The sequence below is a fragment of the Lolium rigidum genome, chromosome 3 (genome assembly GCF_022539505.1).
Source record: "Lolium rigidum isolate FL_2022 chromosome 3, APGP_CSIRO_Lrig_0.1, whole genome shotgun sequence".
In the NCBI taxonomy this organism is placed as follows: domain Eukaryota; kingdom Viridiplantae; phylum Streptophyta; class Magnoliopsida; order Poales; family Poaceae; genus Lolium; species Lolium rigidum.
The window spans coordinates 181,840,649-181,863,132 of record NC_061510.1 but is presented as its reverse complement, the minus strand read 5'-3'; the positions used below and the strand labels follow the sequence as shown (position 1 = coordinate 181,863,132).

General features: G+C 44.3%; 1 protein-coding gene and 1 long non-coding RNA gene across 13 annotated transcripts; both read left to right on the top strand.

The window, feature by feature from the left end:
* The first annotated feature begins 14,778 nt into the window (after window positions 1–14,778).
* Window positions 14,779–17,544, top strand: LOC124702786. Of its 10 annotated transcripts, none has more exons than XR_007002679.1 (5): window positions 14,779–14,906; window positions 15,001–15,374; window positions 15,435–15,606; window positions 16,577–17,410; window positions 17,506–17,544. XR_007002679.1 is itself a non-coding variant. In XM_047234947.1 (5 exons), exons 1-4 carry the CDS (start codon window positions 14,889–14,891, stop codon window positions 16,622–16,624), a joined length of 612 nt encoding a protein of 203 aa, XP_047090903.1. In that variant the 5' UTR covers window positions 14,779–14,888; the 3' UTR covers window positions 16,625–16,654; window positions 17,182–17,471. The 10 variants fall into 10 exon arrangements, 5 of the variants coding, with proteins under 5 accessions (XP_047090903.1, XP_047090904.1, XP_047090906.1 ...); XM_047234947.1 differs by lacking the exon at window positions 17,506–17,544 and having other exon boundaries at window positions 16,577–16,654; window positions 17,182–17,471; XR_007002682.1 differs by lacking the exon at window positions 17,506–17,544 and having other exon boundaries at window positions 15,435–16,048; window positions 16,178–17,471.
* Window positions 17,545–18,584: 1,040 nt separating this feature from the next.
* Window positions 18,585–22,176, top strand: LOC124698747. Of its 3 annotated transcripts, none has more exons than XR_007001099.1 (5): window positions 18,585–19,436; window positions 19,946–20,066; window positions 20,203–20,758; window positions 20,861–21,289; window positions 21,673–22,176. It is a non-coding gene; the product is annotated as an uncharacterized LOC124698747 (long non-coding RNA). The 3 variants fall into 3 exon arrangements; XR_007001100.1 differs by having other exon boundaries at window positions 20,173–20,758; XR_007001098.1 differs by having other exon boundaries at window positions 19,946–20,758.
* The last annotated feature ends 308 nt before the right edge of the window (window positions 22,177–22,484 follow it).

The following is a 22,484-nucleotide window of genomic DNA, read 5'->3' as shown; positions in this document are numbered from 1 at the left end:
AGGATGATGGCAGCGGCAAACCGGCTGCTAAGAAGAAGAAGAAGAATAAGCCGCGGAAGGATCAGAAGCTGACGGTGCTTGATGACCCCCAAGTATAGGGGATCGCAACAGCCTTCGAGGGAAGTAAAACCCAAATTTATTGATTCGACACAAGGGGAGACAAAGAATAACAACCGAGTTGTCAATTCAGCTGCACTGGAAAAGCACTAGTAACGGGGGTGATGTGAAAGCAGACGGTAATATGAGAGCAATAGTAACGAGTAATACGACAGCGATAAGCAGTAACACAGAGACAATGACACCAGAAAATAGTTGATACTACTTCTAATGGCATACATGACCGAGTGAGTATTTGATGATGAAAGATGGACCGGGGTTCCCAGCTATCTACACTAGTGGTAACTCTCCAATAACAAGTGTTGGGTGAACAAATTACAGTTGGGCAATTGATAGGATTGAAATAGCATTAAGACAGAACATCCAGTCTATTAATTATACGTAGGCATGTTTTCCATATATAGTCATACGTGCTCGCAATGAGAAACTTGCATAACATCTTTTGTCCTACCAGCCGGTGGCAGCCGGGCCTCAAGGGAATCTACCGGTAATTAAGGTACTCCTTTGAATAGAGCACCGGAGCAAAGCATTAACACTTGGTGAAAACATGTGATCCTCATATCTAAGCCTTCCCCTCCAGTTATCCCGATTCTTGTCACTCTGGGGCCTCGGGTTCCGGACATAGACATGTGCAAACAACTTGTAGATACAATCTAAGCAATAATTATAGAGCTCAAATCTAAGATCATGCCACTCATGCACTAGTGACAAGCATTAAACACAACAAGGTTGCAACAACAATAACTTCACAAACTTATATAGATTGACTGATCATAATGTAACAATTCATCGGATCCCAACAAACACAACACCGATAACATCAGATGGATCTCAATCATGTAAGGCAGCTCATGAGATCATTGTATTGAAGTACATGGGAGAGAGTACCAACTAGCTACTGCTAGAACCCGTAGTCCATGGGGGAACTACTCACGGAGCATGATGGAGGCGGTGGCGTCGATGGAGAAGGCTCCGGGGGTCGATCCCCGTCCCGGCAAGGTGCCGAAACAGGAACTTCTGACCCCCGAAACTAGGTTTCGCGATGGCGGCGGCGCTCCGGGAGTCTTTCTGGAATATGATCTGTTGATGTAGGGTTTTCGCGTCGCGAGGGATTATGTAGGCGAAAGGGCGGCGTCGGAGGGGTCCCGAGGGGCCCACCCCATAGCTGGGCGCCCCCCCTCTTGGCCGTGCCGCCAGGTGGTGTGGGGCCCCCTTGGCCCCCCTCCGGCACTTCTCTGGCTCTCTGGGTCCGTCTCGGTAAAATAGAAGGTTTGGCTTTTGTTTCGTCGAATTCCGAGAATATTGCCTGAACACCTTTTCTGGAACCAAAAACAGCAGAAAACAGGAACTGGCACTTCGGCATCTTGTTAATAGGTTAGTCCCGGAAAATGCATAAAAACATTATAAAGTGTGAGCAAAACATGTAGGTATTGTCATAAAACTAGCATGGAACATCAGAAATTATAGATACGTTGGAGACGTATCAAGCATCCCCAAGCTTAGTTCCTACTCTCCCTCGAGTAGGTAAACGATAAAAAGAATAATTTCTGAAGTGACATGCTACCAACATAATCTTGATCATACTATTGTAAAGCATATGAGATGAATGAAGTGACTCAAGGCAATGATCTATAGTTTGCTAACAAATAGATAATGACTAAACATATAGCAAAAACTTTTCATGGATAGTACTTTCAAGACAAGCATCGAAAAGTCTTGCATAAGAGTTAACTCGTAAAGCAATAAATTCTTAATACAAAGTTTTGAAGCAACACAAAGGAAGATTTAAGTTTCAGCAATTGCTTTCAACTTCAACATGCATATCTCATGGATATTTGTCAACACAAAGTAATATAATAAGTGCAATAAGCAAGCATGTAAGAATCAATGCACACAGTTGACACAAGTGTTCGCTGCTAAGATAGAAAGAAGTAGGTAAACTGACTCAACATAAAGTAAAAGAAAGGCCCTTCGCGAGAGGGAAGCGAGGATTAAATCATGTGCTAGAGCTTTTTATGTTTTGAAATCATAAAGAGAGCATAAAAATAAAGTTTTGAGAGGTGTTTGTTGTTGTCAACGAATGGTAGTGGGCACTCTAACCCCCTTGTCAAACAGACTTTCAAAGAGCGGCTCCCATGAAGGACGTTATCTCTACCAGCAAGGTAGATCATCCCTCTTCTCTTTTGTTTACACATGCATTTTAGTTTTATTTATAGATGACACTCCTCCCAACATTTTTCTTTCACAATCCATGGCTAACCGAATCCTCGGGTGCCTTCCAACATTTCACATACCATGAAGGAGTGTCTATTTGCAAAATTAAGTTGCTTACTGATGAATCAGGGCAAAACATGTGAAGAGAATTATTAGTGAAGGTTAATTAATTGGGGCTGGGAACCCTGTTGCCAGCTCTTTTTGCAAAATTATTGGATAAGCGGATGAGCCACTAGTCCATTGGTGAAAGTCTGCCCAACAAGATTGAAAGATAAAACACCACATACTTCCTCATGAGCTATAAAACATTGACACAAATAAGAGATAATAACTTTTGAATTGTTTAAAGGTAGCACATGAAGTATTTACTTGGAATGGCAGAAAAATACCACATAGTAGGTAGTTATGGTGGACACAAATGGCTTAGGTTTTGGCTCAAGGTTTTGGATGCACGAGAAGCATTCCCTCTCAGTACAAGGCTTTGGCTAGCAAGGTTGTTTGAAGCAAACACAAGTATAAACCGTTACATCAAAACTTACATAAGAACATATTGCAAGCATTATAAGACTCTACACTGTCTTCCTTGTTGCTCAAACACTTTTACCAGAAAATATCTAGACCTTAGAGAGACCAATCATGCAAACCAAATTTCAACAAGCTCTACGGTTGTTCTCCACTAATAGGTTTAAACTACATGATGCAAAAGCTTAAACATGATCTACTTGAGAGCTCAAAACAATTTCCAAGTATCAAATTATTCAAGACAATATGAAGCATTTTCTCGTTTCCACCCAAATAACAATAAGTGCTGCGGCTTTCAACTTTCGCCATGAATATTAAAGTAAAACGAAGAACACGAGTGTTCAAATGAAAAAGCGGAGCGTGTCTCTCTCCCACACAAGGATTGCTAGAATCCGAATTTATTCAAACACAAACAAAAATAAAAGCACATAGACGCTCCAAGTAAAAGCACATATGATGTGGAAGAATTAAAATATAGTTTCACTAGAGATGACCTGATAAGTTGTTGATGAAGAAGGGGATGCCTTGGGCATCCCCAAGCTTAGACGCTTGAGTCTTCTTGAAATATGCTTGGGTGACCCACGGGGGCATCTCCAAGCTTAGGCTCTTCACTCTTCTTGATCACTATCACCCTTCTCTCTTGACCCTTGAAAACTTCTGCCACACCAAACTTCTCATAAACTTCATTAGAGGGGTTAGTACTCAAAAAAAACTTTAATCCACTTTAGTTCTGTAGTGACACATTGCAAGAACTCAATAAAACATTAGCTACAGCTCTCCACGTCTAGAAACTCTTACTTAAAGTCCCCAAGAGACAATGCAAAAAACAGAGACAGAATCTGTCAAAACAGAACAACCAGTAAACATGAATTTTTTCGAGGTACTTCCGTTGATCAAATAAGAAAACTCAAAACTAATGAAAGTTGTGTACATATCTGAGGATAACGCATTAATTTTTTCAGAATTTTTAGATTCTCCTACAGAGAGAAAAACTCAAATTCGTAACAGCTAAAAATCTGTTTCTGCGCAGAAATCCAAATCTAGTATCAACTTTCTATTAGAGACTTTGCTTGGCACAACAATGCAAGAAAATAAAGATACAAAGGAGTAGTTACAGAAGTAAGCAAACTCCTTGACTCAAATATAAAACAAAAATTGCAGAAATAAAATAATGGGTTGTCTCCCATAAGCGCTTTTCTTTAACGCCTTTCAGCTAGGCAGAGAAGATTTTAATGATGCTCACATGAAAATAGAAAATGAAGCAAAAGGAGCATCAAGAAGCAAATTCGAAACACATTTAAGTCTAACCCGCTTCCTATGCATAGGAATCTTGTACACAAATAAATTCATGAAGAACAAAGTGACAAGCATAGGAAGATAAAACACGAGTAACTTCAAAATTTTCAGCATATAGAGAGGTGTTTTAGTACCATGAAAATTTCTACAACCATATTTTCCTCTCTCATAATAATTTTCAGTAGCTTCATGAATAAACTCAACAATATAACTATCACATAAAGCATGCTTTTCATGATCTACAAACACATAATTTTTTATCAAGCTCAAAAATAATGGGATTAAAACTTTCAAACCCACTTTTATCAATAATATAACAAGATGATTGATCAATCTCAAAAGATATGGGACTCCTAGATAAAGTCAAGATCTCTCCAATCCCATTTTCATTAGTAGTACAATTAATATTATCAAGTAACATAGGACCATCATCTAGAGCTTTATCATAAACATTTGCTAAGCAAAACTCTTTAGTACCATGCATTTCGATATCAGGCACAAACAAAGCATTATCATAAGATTTATCAAAATAGCATGGATTATCATAGATAACAGTAGCATAATTATTCTCACAAGTTTTACTAATATGGAATATTTCAAGGGAATCCACAGGAACATAACATTCATCCTCCTTTGGTAAGCATGGAGGACAATCAAATAGTGTAAGAGATAAAGAGTTACTCTCATTAGAAGGTTGGCATGGGTAGCTAATCCATTCTTCCTCCTTTTGTTCATCACTCTCCTCCTCTTTTTCATCCAATGAGCTTTCAGGTTCATCAATTTCTTCTTTCACAGGTTCCTGCAAATTGTGAGTGCATTCTTGCTCATGAATGAGTCTCTCTTTATAATCAATGATATAAGGATTATTGCTGTAATGTTCTATGCAATAATCAAGGATAGAAGAGACATAATCTTTAAGGCAACACAGGTTTCATAATTTTTAGACATGAAGGATTCTATTTCAAAAGCTCCCATAAATAAAACAAATTGTTCTACTTCTTCGAACCCAAGATGAATATAGTTATTCCAATGATAGTTCACAATTAAAACTTCTTCACTAAAGCCACATTGGAATTTAAGATGTTTAGTATCCTATTTAGAACAACAATTTATATCATGGCGTTTAAGCATGATTTTAGCAATTGTATTCAATTTTTCTATAACGACACTCATGACTTTACCCTTTCTTGATTCTCTATAATTCATATATAATTATATAAGCTCCATACAGGTTATGGGTTCTCCCATAACAACAGTTTTTAATTTTTCGGTTTTTCAAATTTTTATGGATTTTTGGGTATATAAGAAAAAGAAAACAAGACAAAAACACACTAGACAAAAGTAAACTAAGCAAAATAATACTAGACAAAAACAAACTAAGCACAAATAAACTAGACAAAAGTAAACTAAGCCAAACAAAACAAAATAAAAACAGAGAGAGAGGTAGAGTGTACTCCCCAGGTGAACTTATGAGTAGAGCTATGCTCCCCGGCAACCGTGCCAGAAAATAGTCTTGATGACCCACAAGTATAGGGGATCGCAACAGTCTTCGAGGGAAGTAAAACCCAAATTTATTGATTCGACACAAGGGGAGACAAAGAGTACTTATAAGCCTTAACAACTGAGTTGTCAATTCAGCTGCACCTGGAAAAGCACTAGTAACAGGGGTGATGTGAAAGCATCAGTAATATGAGAGCAATAGTAACAAGATAACACAACGAGCAGTAGCGAGTGAATACGTAGACAATGGCACCAGAAAATAGTTGATACTACTTCTAATGGCATACATGACCGGGTGAGTATTTGATGATGAAAGATGGACCGGGGTTCCCAGCTATCTACACTAGTGGTAAGTCTCCAATAACAAGTGTTGGGTGAACAAATTACAGTTGGGCAATTGATAGGATTGAAATAGCATTAAGACAGAACATCCAGTCTATTAATTATACGTAGGCATGTTTTCCATATATAGTCATATGTGCTCGCAATGAGAAACTTGCATAACATCTTTTGTCCTACCAGCCGGTGGCAGCCGGGCCTCAAGGGAATCTATCGGTAATTAAGGTACTCCTTTTAATAGAGCACCGGAGCAAAGCATTAACACTTGGTGAAAACATGTGATCCTCATATCTACGCCTTCCCCTCCGGTTATCCCGACTCTGTCGTCACTCTGGGGCCTCGGGTTCCGGACATAGACATGTGCAAATAACTTGTATATACAATCTAAGCAATAATTATAGAGCTCAAATCTAAGATCATGCCACTCGTGCACTAGTGACAAGCATTAAACACACCAAGGTTGCAGCAACAATAACTTCACAAACTTATATAGATAGACTGATCATAATGTAACAATTCATCGGATCCCAACAAACACAACACCGATTACATCGGATGGATCTCAATCATGTAAGGCAGCTCATGAGATCATTGTATTGAAGTACATGGGAGAGAGAGTACCAACTAGCTACTCGCTAGAACCCGTAGTCCATGGGGGAACTACTCACGGAGCATGATGGAGGCGGTGGCGTCGATGGAGAAGGCTCCGGGGGTCGATCCTCGTCCCGGCAGGGTGCCGAAACAGGAACTTCTGACCCCCGAAACTAGGTTACGCGATGGCGGCGGTGCTCCAGGAGTCTTTCTGGAATATGATCTGTTGATGTAGGGTTTTCGCGTCGCGAGGGAATATATAGGCGAAAGGGCGGCGCGAGGGGGTGCCCGAGGGGCCCACCCCATAGCTGGGCGCGCCCCTCTTGGCCGCGCCGCCAGGTGGTGTGGGCCCCCCTTGGCCCCCCTCCGGCACTTCTCTGGCTCTCTGGGTCCGTCTCGGTAAAATAGAAGGTTTGGCTTTTGTTTCGTCGAATTCCGAGAATATTGCCTGAACAACTTTTCTGGAACCAAAAACAGCGAGAAACGTGAACCGGCACTTCGGCATCTTGTTAATAGGTTAGTGCCGGAAAATGCATAAAAACATTATAAAGTGTGAGCAAAACATGTAGGTATTGTCATAAAACTAGCATGGAACATCAGAAATTATAGATACGTTGGAGACGTATCAGTGCTCGCCAACACCACCAGCGAGATCACATTGGTATCCCAAAGTGGGCAGCCCTTGGAGCCTGAGGATGTTGCCTCTGGGTACGGCATGCAACTCGGGTGCATTGTCCGGGAAAGCATGTCGATCAACACGGTGAAACTCCAAGGTTAAGGCAATGAGAAATTGGTCGAGCTCTGCCTTCGGAAGCTTCACCGACGGTACACGTTCCCGGCGCCATACAATACCTTGTCAACATCCAACCCAGTGAATAAATTGGCCATCACGAAGATGAGCAACACCCTGAGCAGCTGGAAAAGCCGGGTGAAGGCCAAGATCGACAAAGGTGAAAGCTGGGAGACTATTAAGAAGGGTGAGCCCCATGCTCGATGAAGCGGAGTTCACGATATTCAAGGCGCAGGTGGAAAGCGGTGATGCCAAAGGATGGACGGAGTGGGGTAGGCAAATGCATGAGCTCAACTTAGGAGCACATCACCTTGGAAGCGGCGGTTATAGAGGAAAGATTCCCATTTGGGAAAAGGAGGACGAAGACCTTGCACGTGCTGGGAAACCGAACCCATGGTTGAAAATGACCAACTTGCAGGTGACGTACTTTGTCCGGGCCCGCTACACTCTGGACAGGAATACCATGGAATTCGTTACCGAGGATAAAGAAGTGAAGAAGTTTGAGGAAAAGCTGGTAAGGGAATTTACCAGCGCAGTCCATTGCTGCACATATTATATATATGAGGTGAAGGCAATGCCCTAAATGTGTTCACTATATCCTCGTCTACAGAACGAGCAGTTGGCGGCGGCCGATCGCCTCGAGGACGAATCGTCATCCCAGGGCTCGACGGAGCCGTGGGACACGCCTTTCAACAGGGCGTTGAATGCCTACAAGAAGAGGCCATTGTCCGAGCCGCCGACGTCGGCTGGCCGTGTCTGCGGCTTTGGTACAAGCATGAAGTTTCGCGAGTACTACAAAGAGGACAACAAGAAGAGAAGGGAGAGGAGGAGCGATAAAGCCGAGGTGGAAGAGCTGAGGCAGAAGGTCTCCATGCTGGAGGCAAAACAGGCAAACTCGATGGATAAAGAAGAGGTGGACAAGCTGTTCGAGAAGAAGCTCCGCGATTTCCTACCCCCTCAGGTCCTCGAGGTGATAGCTGCGTGGAATGCGGCCGGTCAGGTGGGGCCGATACAAGTGCCTAGCGCCGGGGCTAGCAACTCGATCTTCAACGTGTCGCCATCTCCGGATCTGGTTACCCCGCCGCCCACCATCGCCGCGAGGCAGTCGATGGAGTTGGATGAACCGGTGCCCCTGCTCCTGCCGAGGCTACCAAGGCGCAGCCGGCGGCGGTGGTGCTTCATAATGCACCCGAGCCGCAGAAGATTGATCGGTCGGCCGCCACTGTCTCGACATTAGCATAGCTCAACGCCATCACCAAGGTAGTTAACTAATTAGTTATTCCATGCCATCTCCTTCATGCGTTTTGATACCCGGCGATCTAATTAATGATGCCCAACATTACTCAGGACACTCCTTGCGTGCTCCTTCATTGCGCGCCCGGCGGCGAGTTGAAGGATGTTGCCACGGGCATGATTATACAACCGAAGAGCACGACGTTGCACACCGTGGCTATGGACGCTAATGTCCTGAAGGTCACTTTGGGTCGGGTGTTGCCGGGTGCGAAGACATGGACCCCCCAATAGAACCCGAGGGAGCCGACGAGCGCCTGACACTTGAGAACTGCCATGGCTATACCATGGTATGGCCAAAGACCCAGATCCGTCTTGGGGGTCGCTCCACCGGCGCCTCCTCGATCGTCCGGCAGCTGATCATCCGGCCGCCTCCTCGGAGGGCAGCTCCTCCCGTCGTCACCGCCACAACAAGCCGCCACAAGAAACTGCTGGGTGCGTCTACACCTCAACCGCCACCGGCGGAGCCTAAAGGCAAGGCCACTGCACCGCTATCGCCCATCCCACCACCCCAGGAAGATGACATCGATGATGATGGGCCGGTCGACGTCGATGCCTACCTCAACACCGGCGCCGACATAGATGATTTGTACATGGCGGGCGCGGATGAAGAACCATTCCGCGCTCGCGACGAACAAGCTGGCCCGCCCAAGGCAACCAAACAGCGCCTGGTGTTCCGCGGCTTCTCTGAAGAGACGCCTCCGGCCGCCGATACACAAGAGCCATCCGCCGCAAACATCTTCAGCACTAATATGCTAATCAAGAAGGTGGGCAGTTTGAAGCGTCAGGGGCCGTTGCTCCGAAGAAGCCCCGTAAAAGACCTAGTAAGAACAACAAGGAGAAGTCTGCGAGCCAGCCACCTCCGACGATCCGTCATCGGGACTCCATTGTACCTCCCAGCAAGGATGGCTTGACCAGTAATGCATGAAGCTGGCAAACCAATAATGGGTCCGGAGCTGCGCCACCTCGCTTCCGGAGCTATGCTGCGTCTGTAGGACAGTATCCTTCACCTAGAGAGTGTCCTTCTTAAGGACAAAGATCCAAATTACCCGGTCTTCACGGTTAGGGTGCCAAGAGATGTGGGCTTCGTCACTGATGCCCCCGCGGATATATTCTTTATAGCGTACAAGGACATCTTCAAGCTATTCCACTCGAGAAGGCTGGACTATAGCTTGGTCCGCCTATTCGCGCTCAATCTGGCGATGAAAATCAAGAGAGAGAGTACCCCGGACGTCACGATAGCGGATCCCTACTACATGCGTGAAAGCCAGTTGACCTTATCAGCGGTGCGGGTCCGGGCTTCGTTGTACCTACAGAAGTGCTTCTTGGACAACAAGAGGAATGACAACATCCTTTTGGCTTACTTTCTCGAGTAAGTACACATCCGCTAGCCCTGTAATAAATTTCTTTTCCATTGCTCATTTCCAACATCGATCTTGTTCCAAATTTGTGTTGCGCAGAGACACGTACTGCGTACTCATCTCCATCGCCCCGAAGTATTCTCTTGCCACCTATTTCGACCCGGGGAGTGCGAAAAAGAAGAACTACGCCAAAATAAGGGGTGTGCTAGATGATGCTCTCGAGGGCAACTTCAAAAAGGGAGGCGCCTTCAAAGAAAAGGCGGAATGTTTCAGGGATGATGGTAAACACAAGTTCAAGCACGTGTTCGAGTTCCCCTGTGTCAAGCAGCCGGAAAACATCACTCTGGAGGCCTTCTATGTCATGCAGCACCTAAAAGGGTTTGTCCGGGATAGCCAGAACTTGTTGCTGCCATCTGCTATCCGAGGATGTGCCGAAAAGTTGGCGCGGATCAACGATGATGACCTCAGAGAAGACTTCCATGCTACCCAGGTCAAGTTATCACATATCATCCTTGAAGACGTCATCACAGGGGGAGGGCTCTTACACCAGGGTAGAGCGTTATGCAAGAGGGACATCGATAGCGCCTCAAAGCGCAGGGTGACAGGAGGACGTGGAATACGAAAGATCTGTACAAGCTGTTCCTGGAGCCCTGCGAGCCTTGACTTAGTGTGTGTGGATCATAAACTCTAAGTACTAGATATCTTCATCGGTTAGTTTGTATATATCGATGGACATCCTCTTTTGTGTGGGTCGTAATTAAACTCTAAGTACTATGTTCATCGGGTTATGTGTATCGATGGACGTCGTCTTGTGTGTGCGCCTCGCAAACTTATTGTTGCCGTGTTCAACTTTACTATATGCTTTTCTCTAATATTTATCAACATATATATATGCATGATGTACTAATATGATATACTAATATGCCTTGTCAATAGAGATGCCGACGTACGTTGTGTACAAGGGTCGGGTTCCAGTGTCTACGAGGAGTGGTAGGACTGTCTCGAACAGGTGCACAAGTTCAGCGGGAACAGCTACAAGGGATACGCGACTAGAGAGGAGGCGGTAGCACAGTGGAGGGCACACGTGGGGAAGAAGAAGAACCGGCTGAAGTTCTTGGTCCCCCTCTTACTCACTGCCACCGCGGTTGTAATCTACTTTACTTTAGTCTAGGTGACCGGTGACGATGCATGTGTATGCGACGATGAACACATGCATGTGTATGCGACGATGAACACATTTGTACTTGTGTAATAATTTGGATCTAAATGATGTAATGATGACGATTTGTGTGTAGCATGTCATTTGTGTGTCATTTGTGAGTATTTCTGTTATTTCCGGAATGTGCTATGTATTTCCTGTATATACCTGTATATTTCCTGTCAAATACCAGTATATAATGCAGAAATGAATTTTTTTTGAAAATCCAAAAATTATCATTATGTGGCGCATGCACTGGTAGTGCGCCATAAAAACTTATTAACATTCTGTGGGGCACGGACCAAGATGCGCCACAAAATCTGGCGCCAAATTCTTCTGTGGCGCACCAGTGCACATGCGCCACAGAATTCCAAACTTGTGTGGCGCACCCAGTACTGCGCCAAAGAATTCTAATACTAGTCGCATGGCAACTGTGGCGACGGGCTCGTGCGCCACGTAAAGTGATTTCCGTGCGCCACGCTTAGCCCTTTTTCCACTAGTGACCCCTCCTCACGTGTGATCGGAAGAAGGGAAGAGGTCAACACAAGGAGACTCAGAGGTATAGCTCAAGAGGCATATACATGGACTCCGAGGAGGGCAACGGAGGGCAGCATCAATTTTTAGGATAAATTACGAAAGTCAGGTCTCGAACTCGAGACCCTGGGCTCTGATACCATGTCAAGTTTCATGCACTAGCCAATGCAACCAAAAGTCCGAACTAATGGAAAGGGCTAGGCAATCCACTTATACAGCTCAACATCCCCCTCACATGTGACCACAATCCAAGTAATGGTACCATCATGGCACCACAATGCATCATTAAAGAGAGCAAGTATACTATTATAGACCAGCTCTCTCTACGAACATTTGTAAGACAACTTAATACATCTCGCGATTCATATTGTTGCCCCAACGATGGGTGATAACCCGAACACCATATAACCTTCTCACAACAATTGTAACCAAATATGAGCACCTGCAATGATTTGGTGTCAAGCTTCTTGAAGGTCGGGAGGTATCCTACCTTCAAGTCATGTGTTTTGACAAACTCGGCCATCCTGCGTCCATTAAAACATTGCCATCTTGTTGCTTCGAGTCCACAATCCAGGTGCATGCAAGTGGACATCTTCAGGGTTGATGGACTCTGGACACCCACCATAAAACCAGGGCAGAACATGACTGGGGATGGTAATCACCTCTAACTCCGATGTACATAGTACCTTGCAGAAGCTGTCAGCGGTATTCTCCTCATCGGTGCGCCTAAACACCTTGCACACTGGGGCTGGCTCTACAGATGTCTCCTTCCATGATAAGCTCTCTCCAAGCTTGAGCTTCTTGTTTGAACACTACAAAAAAGAGGCCTCAATTAGATAATGCCTCTAGCTTCTGACCGTAATTCCAAGCAAATGCATAATCAAAGGCACCTAGCAAAGTTAGCGGATCATTGTTCTTATCAAACACGCAGTCTGAACAATAAGCTTCTGAATCTAGCTAGGCTGATATGTACAACCTTGTATGATCAAATTATTCAGCATAGTGTATCATTGTATCACAGAAGCCAAATTGATATAAATAGTTGCTATGAGAATAGAAATCAAGCTAGCATGAGCCATGCATGCTTGCTGGCTAGGTCTAGCATCAGAGTAATGCATATGTAGTTCATCATCCGCCAGTACATACTGACCAAGCAAACAAAAAAAAAAATCAGCGTCAGCCTAAAGAGTCCACATGCCAGACATGCATGCTCGATGTCCTGATATGTGATCATCGGCCGTGGATTGACCAATATCATATTTGAACGATTATTACTGCACACATGAGATCCAGTCCCAACCTAGCTAGCATGCGTGCATGTGTAACCCGAGTCTTTACCAGAGGATTAATATATACACTGGATGAGAGAAATACTCTATATCAAACAATGCTAAGCAACCGGCAATACAGCTTAGACATAATAAAGATTTGACCGGCAACGCTAGTGATTCGGGGGAAACATACCGCCATTGCAGCCATGGACCGAGAGAATCGGGGATGCCGCGCCGCCTTAGTGGAGTTTTTAGATGCGACGTCGCTGCATCCGTAGAGGACGGAATCGAAGCCGCGTAGTCCGAGCAGTGGTGGACGCCGGTGGTTTAGGGAGAGGACTCAGGGGAGATGGACGGCGAGGGATCTGGGGAGATCTGAACATGAGGGGGCTGTGAGAAACTGAGAATGATACATCAGCAAGGGAATAAATGCGCGTGTCCTCCCGGTCAAAAAAAATGCGCGTGTCTTGGAGGAACGAAGCCAGGTACGCAGGAATCCACACAGAAAACTTCACCCGACGGGTCACTGAGCTTTATCAGTATCTCGTGGGGTCCGGAACTACATACCAGTGAGACATGTCGTGTGGGTTATGATCCGTTCAGTGTGCACACAGAAATTGCATTCAGAGCTCAGGGCCTCAGGCTACGTTCTACTCCCTCCGTTCTTTTTTAATTGACTCAGATTTAGTACAACTTTGTACTAAATTTGAGTCAATTAAAAGAGAACGGAGGGAGTACTATATAGTATATCCATTTCTTTTGGTAAAATGAAAACGATACTCCATCTGATCCTCATTACTTGATGATAAAATGGATGTCTCTACAACTAATATATGTCTAGATACATATATATTTACTATATATCAAAGCTAACCCAGTTTGCTAAATCCTCAGCGATTTGGTAATTGTAGACACCTTCTTTTCCTCCAATCGTGGGTTGCCGCGTCGGCAATTTTTACGGCCTCTCAATCTGCCCTTTTTCTCGGTTAGTCAATTTTTGGATACCGTTCAGTCAAAGCGGTGATGTCAGGAAGTGGGCTCCACCATGAAACAATCGAGGCAGCCCACTTCTCAGCAAATTAGGCAAATTTCCCCTTCTCCAGCACCGCACGCCTCCTCCAGGCCACCATCCGAGATGCCACCCCGCTTCGACGCCATCGCCGTCCGCCGCCGCAGTCGCGCCCTCCTCTCCTTCCCAAGCCGTCGTACGTGTTGGGGCTTCCATTAGGGCCACAAGCCTCCGGTCGACCTCCAGAGGCCAGAGGGCGCAAAAGGGCGAGGACGAGCTGGTCGCGGATCCACTTGAGGTCCACGGCAGCGTCACCATGGCCAGAAGTTGCCGCACGCAGGAGGTTCATGTGCGCGGGCGTGAGCGATGCGGCGGAGGGCGCGCCGGCGGTCCGTGTGGGCAGATGCAATCGCTCCATCCCCCTATATGTTCGTCCTGTCCCCACGTCCGGCCGTCCATGGTCGCTGAGTTGAGGTGGGTTAGCCTTCGATCCCGCGAATTCCTCTTAATCGCCCCCTTCCTCTTCACGATCGGGGCCTTCCTCTTCCCCAACACGCGAAGCGCCGCAGGAGGTTGCAGCGCCAGGGCCCGGGGGATGGTGGCGAGAGTCAGGGGTGGTCCCGGGGCGGACGGAGAGGATAGAGCCGGCGGGGTTTGCGCGCCAGCCGAGGTCCTCGATGCTGCGCCTGACGTCCTTTGTCGGTACCGCGGCCGCCGTGGCTGCTGCAGCGTGTGGCGGAGGCGCGGTGGTGGAGCGGTGGCTTTCAGCTCCGACGAGAAGAAGGTGTTGGGTGGCGATGTGAACGGGGAGAAACTGGTGCAGGTTCTGAACGTGCTGGTGGTGGCTGACTGATACATGCATCTCTCGGTTGAGGTGAAGATTACTGTATAATGATTGTAATGGACATTATTCTTGGGTGTTGTTTTCTGATTAATGTGTGTTGTTGATTCCATTTTCTGTTTTGTAGGCTGGCCTCTCGCACCGCCATCACGTGCACTGCCGCAAGCCTTCCCTGACCGATCTCTTCCATGGCCGGTCGATGTGCTTTGGCTTCCAAGCTGCAGCTTCTCACCTAGACAACATCGCTCCATCTCACCGGCTGGTCAAGCATTTGGCTGTTTATCATCAACCTAGCGGCTGGTCCGGCATGCGGTTGCTCGATGGCCGGCACTGCTGCTGCCTTCTCCTCATCTGTGAGCGCACCGTCGGTTCCAAGCCACTCTACTGCAGTCTAATGAGGGGTCCTGCTGCGGCGTCCCACATGGGCGATGCTCAATGGGCAGCTCAGCCTTCAGAAGGGGATTTTACAGTAGCATGGAGTTTTTGGCCTCCCCATGTCAGGTAAAAGTCAGGCAGTTTTGAATCTTTCTGGGTACACTTATGGATTGATTTTGTTTGTAGTACATGTAGTTATTACGCCGCCAACTGCCATAACTACGTCAAAGATTCAGCGAGAGAAAGAAGTATAGAGACAATCATGGGAAGAATAGCCAGAATTTTGGATCCTGTAGACCTCCTTTGCTCTGGATATTGGGTTACTATGAAAGCAATTTCTGACATGCTTAATCAATTGGTATGCACCTTTTTTTCTCTTGAAACATTTTATTAAACAGCGTGAATGTCATGCTTTCTTGCTTACTCACTTATCCCTAGATCGATTCCTGTATATCACTAAATTTTTGGCATATACAATTTGCACCAATATTCAGGAGATGAAAAGCATGTTTTTTTATACATTATTACCTATATAAAAACAACACCCCTTTGCTTTAACCATGGCTATTTGGGCACTGTTGATGTCTTTGTTTTCGCCATTACCGGCTTCACACGTTCTCCATATGTAACTGTTCATGCACCGTAGATGCGTGGGGTTTTATTTTGGATGTCTTTATTTTTCTCTGTTTATTTTCTTTTACCTGGAAACTACCGGTTCCTTGCTTTGAGGGATTCAGTTGCTCCCGGTTCCTTGCTTTGAGGGTAAAAATACAGCATGTATTCAGCAAGCTAATGAAATTGTAAGTGTATTGGATTAGAGGCTAAATCCAGAAGACCATGTATTGCTTAACCTGGTTGCAGTTTTTGTACATGGATGTATTCTCTTCGTAGTACTACTTAACTGCATCGCATCTTTTCTGTTTCTTCAGCTGGCTGGGCTGTAAGTTTTCTTGCCTTCTTTTTTTCCCACTCCGCATCAAACTCTCCAACACGCCGGCAACTCTGAGGTGCGAACAATTTATCCTCTTCTCCGTTGACTCTCTGGTACATAAATAGGATGTATTGATTTGACTGACTCAAAAGACGAATGTTCCCCTTGATAATTAATGCAGCAACTTTGACTGTATTTTCATTAAGAAGTTTTTTGTAGTAATTTATTCATAACAGGGCGCGCATAGACTTCTAATATTTGCAAATAAAAAATTAAATTCCTTTTGCAGTTATAGTTTATGCCACCAGGTAGAGTAGAGACTTTTACCATCCGCAAATTAGAAATTAATTACACAAGTCATAATGTTCTGTTTAAAGTTGCATGTTATATTTTACAGATGAGTGAAGTCAAAATTGAAGAGAAAAATCAATTAGTTGACGAATAACTGACATAGTTGGTGAAGTACAATAAAGATGTAAGTATATTGACAGAGGATACGGAATGGCTAGATTGTCAAATGATATATATGAAAGACAGCTAGCTTCATGAAAGATATTCAGGAAATATTTAGGTGTCAATAAATATTAGGCTACCCTTGAAGAAATCTTTAATTACTCAATGAGGTTCAGGTGCTAAACCCCGGCTATGCAAGCAACATGAGTTTACTTCAGATGTTGATTTCCTTAATCGTATTAACTTCTTAGAGAGTTTACTTGATCAGCAAATATCAGTCTATTGTCGAGCATGTCTTTCTTTGTAAAGAGGAATTTTGATCTCACACACTTTGCTCGAGTGAAGATGCTAAATGATAATGCATTTCTGCTACATTGCTCCCAAGATTACCCATTCATGTCTTCGCATAAATGTTATCTGTAATTTGAACAATGGATCAACGGTGGAGAAACTGAACTAATAGAGTGCACACCTAAACATGGTTCAGTTGTGTGTGTTCCCTTAGATTGCTCAACTTCAGTTAACTGATCTGTCTTGCAACCTTGCCAGTACTTTTTTTGAGGGCTAAATGGGGAGATTTCATTCAGAAAAGTGATACGGTTGGTTACAGTCTAAGGCCAAGGCCTTACTAATCGGTGCTGGGAACTCATCGCTCCAGGTCCAGTGACTACAGTCACAGTCATGGGAAACATTGTTTTGCACCCCTTCAGCTGAAACACAACTCCAGTTCTGGTTATTAGACATACAGTTTCTGACTTCATGCAATAATACCCCTCAGGTACGATAGCGTGTTGCATCCGCTTTGTACAGCTTTAACGATTGAGGCGCAATTGATTCAAAAATAAGAGGTTCCGATATCTGCTCTTTTACAAGGTGCATTCCATGGAGAAAGGCCCATGCTTCAGCTTCTTCAAGCATTGTTGCAGCTTGTTCGTAACACTGCCTGCAGCAACAATTGTTTTGCCCAGTTCGTCGTGAATCTCCATGCCTCGTAGCTCCATTGTTGTTGTCGGCAACGAAGGTGTACATTTAGCCACCCATGGGGAGGAGGTTCCCGGTGTTTGGTCATCTCTCGGTGCATCCGTCGAGTTTGTTGTGGGAGTTTTCAGTGCAGAGTGGTTTCTTGCCTTTTTTTTTGTCCGTCGAGCTACATGCTACTAGCCGATGAATTAGTATTCCATGCCAATATTTCCCTGAAAAACGTATACTTTTGTTCTATAAGCAGATAAGCATACTCGCTTTTGCGGATCAAGCAGTCTTCTACCGTACGCCGAGTCCTTTTGTTTGGGTGAAGGCGCACACAACTCCAACAGATGACAATATCTCATATCTTGGCAATACAATCACTATATTTTAATGTACTCGATGGTGCCCATTGCAACCATACCAGCCACACACTGCATCTAAGTGCTACAGTTACATCTCACGGATCTGATCCAAATCTCCACTGATGGTAACTGCAGATTTCCAGTACTTGATGTATCTATAGAGGCTAGTGCTGTCCCAGACTTAGTGTACTTTGTATGATTAGTCTCTACGTGTGTTGTATGATGGCTGTTAGATTTAATTTGTAACATAGTTATAATCTCTTCCGTTAAAATAAGTTCATGTTTTCTCTGGTTTAACATAGCCTGTTGTACCGGTCAGAGAAAATTTAGGCGTTACAACTGTTTACTTTGTATGGTTTCTATTGGCTCACAATTTCTCTAAGTACCGCTACTAATTTCATGCATTTTCTCGATGTTGTACTAAGTTCTATTTTTTTCCAGTCTATCTACTGTGTAATTTCATGAATATCGTCCCACGGGCGCGGCGTGTCGCCGCGCCTAACCTTCCTAGTACTATATATCAAACCTGACCCCATTTGCTGAATTCTCAGCGATTTGGAGTTTTAGCACTGTTCATGGTAGCTTTTTATCCAATTAATCCTTGACACGTCGGTGATTTTTTAGTGCAGATGGAGAGATGCCGTGTCAAACGATCGTGCATTTCTAATCAGGGGCGGTCAAAGCGGTGCGGCAGTTCCAAAACGACCTTGACCATTTCAGTTTACGACTAAATCTTTGCTTCCGTGCCCCCAAGACTCCTATCCCATCCCTTTTCTTTTCTCTAACCAGTTGGCCAACGAAGGACCTCCCAATCAGCGGCGGCACCGGCGGAAGGACAGCGCTCCATATCCATCCCATACCCAAGGGTGCCGCCCTCTTCTCTCTCGCCCCTTGCCTGAGCTTCTCGATTCATCTTTTCCATCTCACATCCTCTCCTTTTGAGGAACCACTGGACACGGCGAGGACGGAGATGGCTGCATGTACCAGCAGATGCAACATCCTTGCCAGAATCAGTCGCTCCAGCCCTAGGTGGAGGACGATGTCCAGCTCGACCCCACGCTTCTCTTCTCCGTCCAGGAGGAATTAGGTCAGCAGTCAAGTCCCTGGTCTTTCCTTTCTATGAATTAATTTCTTCCATAGGCTGCGCCTTAATTTTCATCCTCCAACCCTGAGGATGGATTGGGCTGGGTTCCATGACCACGGTCCTTCATCTGTTGTTTTACAGGTTGGTTCTTTTTGATAAGAGTGGGAGTAGCTACTGGTGCCTGGTAGACGGAGGAGAACCGAAGATATCTGACGGATGAAGCGCAGTCCACGCAGTACCTCCCTGCAGCTGCTCGGTCTTCGGTGTGGCGGTGTCGCGGACGCCAGCGCAGCAGCGCCGGCCTGCTCCTTCCATGCCTCACCGTTCTGCCCCCGACACCTATCCTGCAGAGTCGAATCAGTCTTTGGCATCGAGGCGTTCTCCATCCACAGGTACAGCTTTTGAAGGTTCACTAATTAGAGGTTAGAGGTTATATAAACGCATCCCCCTCCCCACCACTTAAAAAGATAGATCCTGATAGTATTGTTCTTTTGTATAATCAGCTGGATGCCATGTTCAAGTTCGTAGCAGATTTTCCATTGTCCAGCTCTTTTTTGACAGAAAGCTATTTACCTAAAAATACATGTCATAATGAATTCCCATCTTATGCTATACGAATCCAGTGTTCAGCTAGCACAGCCAAGCGTATATATAGATCACTTTGGAGCTTACCCAGGTCTTCTTTACTTACAAGCTTGCTTGCTTAGGATATTTTCCATTCTTTTGTACATTTATTACTTTTATCTTCTTGGCAACTTAGAACTAACCAGGAGAAAGGGAAGGAAAACGCATGAGAAAACCTCATTATTTTTCATCTGCTTCTATTCTTTCATCAGTAGCTGAAGCCTTCAATTTTGACTTTGCTATAATTAATCAGTATTATGTATTCTGCTTTTTTCAGGGCTTCAATGGCGTGGTGGTGTGGTACCTCTGTGGCTTCGTGGTTCACAATTGGCATCATGTTTGTTACTTCAGAACTTGCTGTTTCCGCTTCATGTGCTGGAAGGAAGACTGAACATTCAGTAAGTTAGCTTAATATTTTTTTTGCTGAATCGCCATATTAATATAATAATGGTGTTTGTCATTGAAGAGTTAATTGATCTATTTTTATGTCTCATGAAACATGAGATATACATAATTTGTTGCATGGTTTGATAGGCACTGGTTTTCTTGCACTTCAGCGGCTGCAAAGTGGGAGCATCAAGAGATGGATGCATGAGTAACATAAGCTTTCTAATTGGTGATGTTTCAGCTGCTGAGCATGTCTTCCAGATCATTTACTCTTAGTGCGTTCTTATCATTTGTTTGAGGATTCTACAACTAATCCACTGATTAGTATCCATGTGAAGGCGGGGAAAGTGATGTTCCTCTCCTCATGTATATTTGATTTAGGACGTCTTTATTTGTTATGTAGGTGCGGCCCCTTCAGTCCTCATGAAGGTTATCTTTTCATTCATTTTTGCTTTTGTTCAAATATCATGTGGTACTGCTAGCTAGACCAATTAGTTCCGAGTTGGTGCAACCAATTTTTGATGTGTTGATCATTGATAGTTTAAATAGGTTGTATAAAGAGGACACGGAATACACAGTGATTTGGCATGAGCTTCTTTATTTGCACGATTCTTTGTTCAAGAGAGGCTCCGTAGCTTAAAGAGAAGGCAACCCCTTTAAGGCAACCCAACGACCCCTTGGTGTTGATTATTTTCATCACAAGGTCATCTTATCTAAATTACCACTTTTTTATTCATTATTTAATTACTCACACTTTAAAATTAAGTAACTGAATGTTCCTCCCATTTGGATTCCTTATCTGCAGTACTAAAGAACCCAACAGATCCTCACCTTGACGGTGGCCCCCGACACTGCCGGTGGTCTCCCACCGCTGGGTGAGCGCCAGACGACCAGCAGTACTGATGCCTGCTCCAGATCAGGGAGCATAGCGTCTCCTAGAAGTTACCCTGCTGTCACTATGATTTTCTCCATCACCATCATATTATGTTTTCAATTTTATCTATAAAAGGTGTTATCTAATCATTATTTGTTGCAAAATTAGCCGAACCATATGTACATCCATTTTCATATAGTACTGATATGATTGTGCTGCATGTTTGTGTATTCATGGTCAACTTGCCATCATATTCTTACCTACAGAAGAAGGATTCAATAGTCAGTGATGCATCAAATGTACTTTTCATCTGCAAATCATATGAGGTTTTCATTTGCAGTACCATCCTGCAGCTGAAAGGTTATTTTCTTGACTTCTAATAGCAGTTGAATCTTTTTTTTTTTTGGCCAAACCATCACTTACATTTTACTAAATTTAACTTCATATGTGAATATGTAGTTCGTTACATTATTATATATAACAATGGTTGGAAAATATGTCCTGGCCTATAATCACGGGCTGGGCCCTTATTAACTATATATTACTTAGTAACCAGTCTATAGCATAAAACCATCCTACCCATAATGGGATCCCTAAGGACTAAGCAAGTTAGAGAGTACAAACACTCAATTTGTGTGCTCCGTATAAATTGATCCTGCTAATGTTTTGGTCACTTTACGCAGAAAGGAGTATGACTTATTTGATTTCTAGCTTACAAAGACTGTAAATACTTCTTTTTGCAGCAAGATTATAAATTCGGGATTTGGTGACCATGGGAATCAGCGGTCGATGGAGTTTGGTATTAGCCACTGCAAGAGTAATGTATGGTATTGGCGTCATACTAGGAATGCACCATAATTTCTTACGGTGGATGATCTTTGGAAATTTTCTTTGGCGCTTTGAATTTTCGAGGAATGCTGCTATTTTCTTAGCAAAGAGTAGTAATTCAATACTTACTAATTCTTTTGGAGCTGTGGGTTTCTTATGGCAGTCCAAGATCATGTAGCCGGGATCCTGGTCCTGAATGCTTGGTAGAGAAGGTGCTTTTCTTAGCTAGGAATCTACGAGGCTGTGGTTGGTGTCGGAAGAACTAATGCTTGATTGCATCTTTACTTATATTTTGCAGTTTGCTCACAGCGTAAGCTTTTGTGATGTACAATTTTGTAATGTTTCTACCTAGGTGTCTTGGATTGCTCCTGTATGGACATATATGTTTCACAATCTATACTGGATATCGAGATGCTTTACATACTGCTCTTTTTTTACTTCCAAATTACCGCTGACTTGCCACCAACTGCTACTACAGTATTATTTTTTCGACAACTTTTAGATACCATCCCATTTTACTCTTAGCCACGGACTATCCTCTTCTACTCTTCGCCACACAATAGCTTCACGGGCGCGGCGTGACGCCGCGCCACACCTTCCTAGTCTATATCTATATCTATACTTCTATACTTCTATATCTATATCTATATCTATACTACTATTAAAAGACCCAGAGGGTCTGATCCGGACAATCTTGGCCGTTTAACCAATCTATCCAATGCTCCAC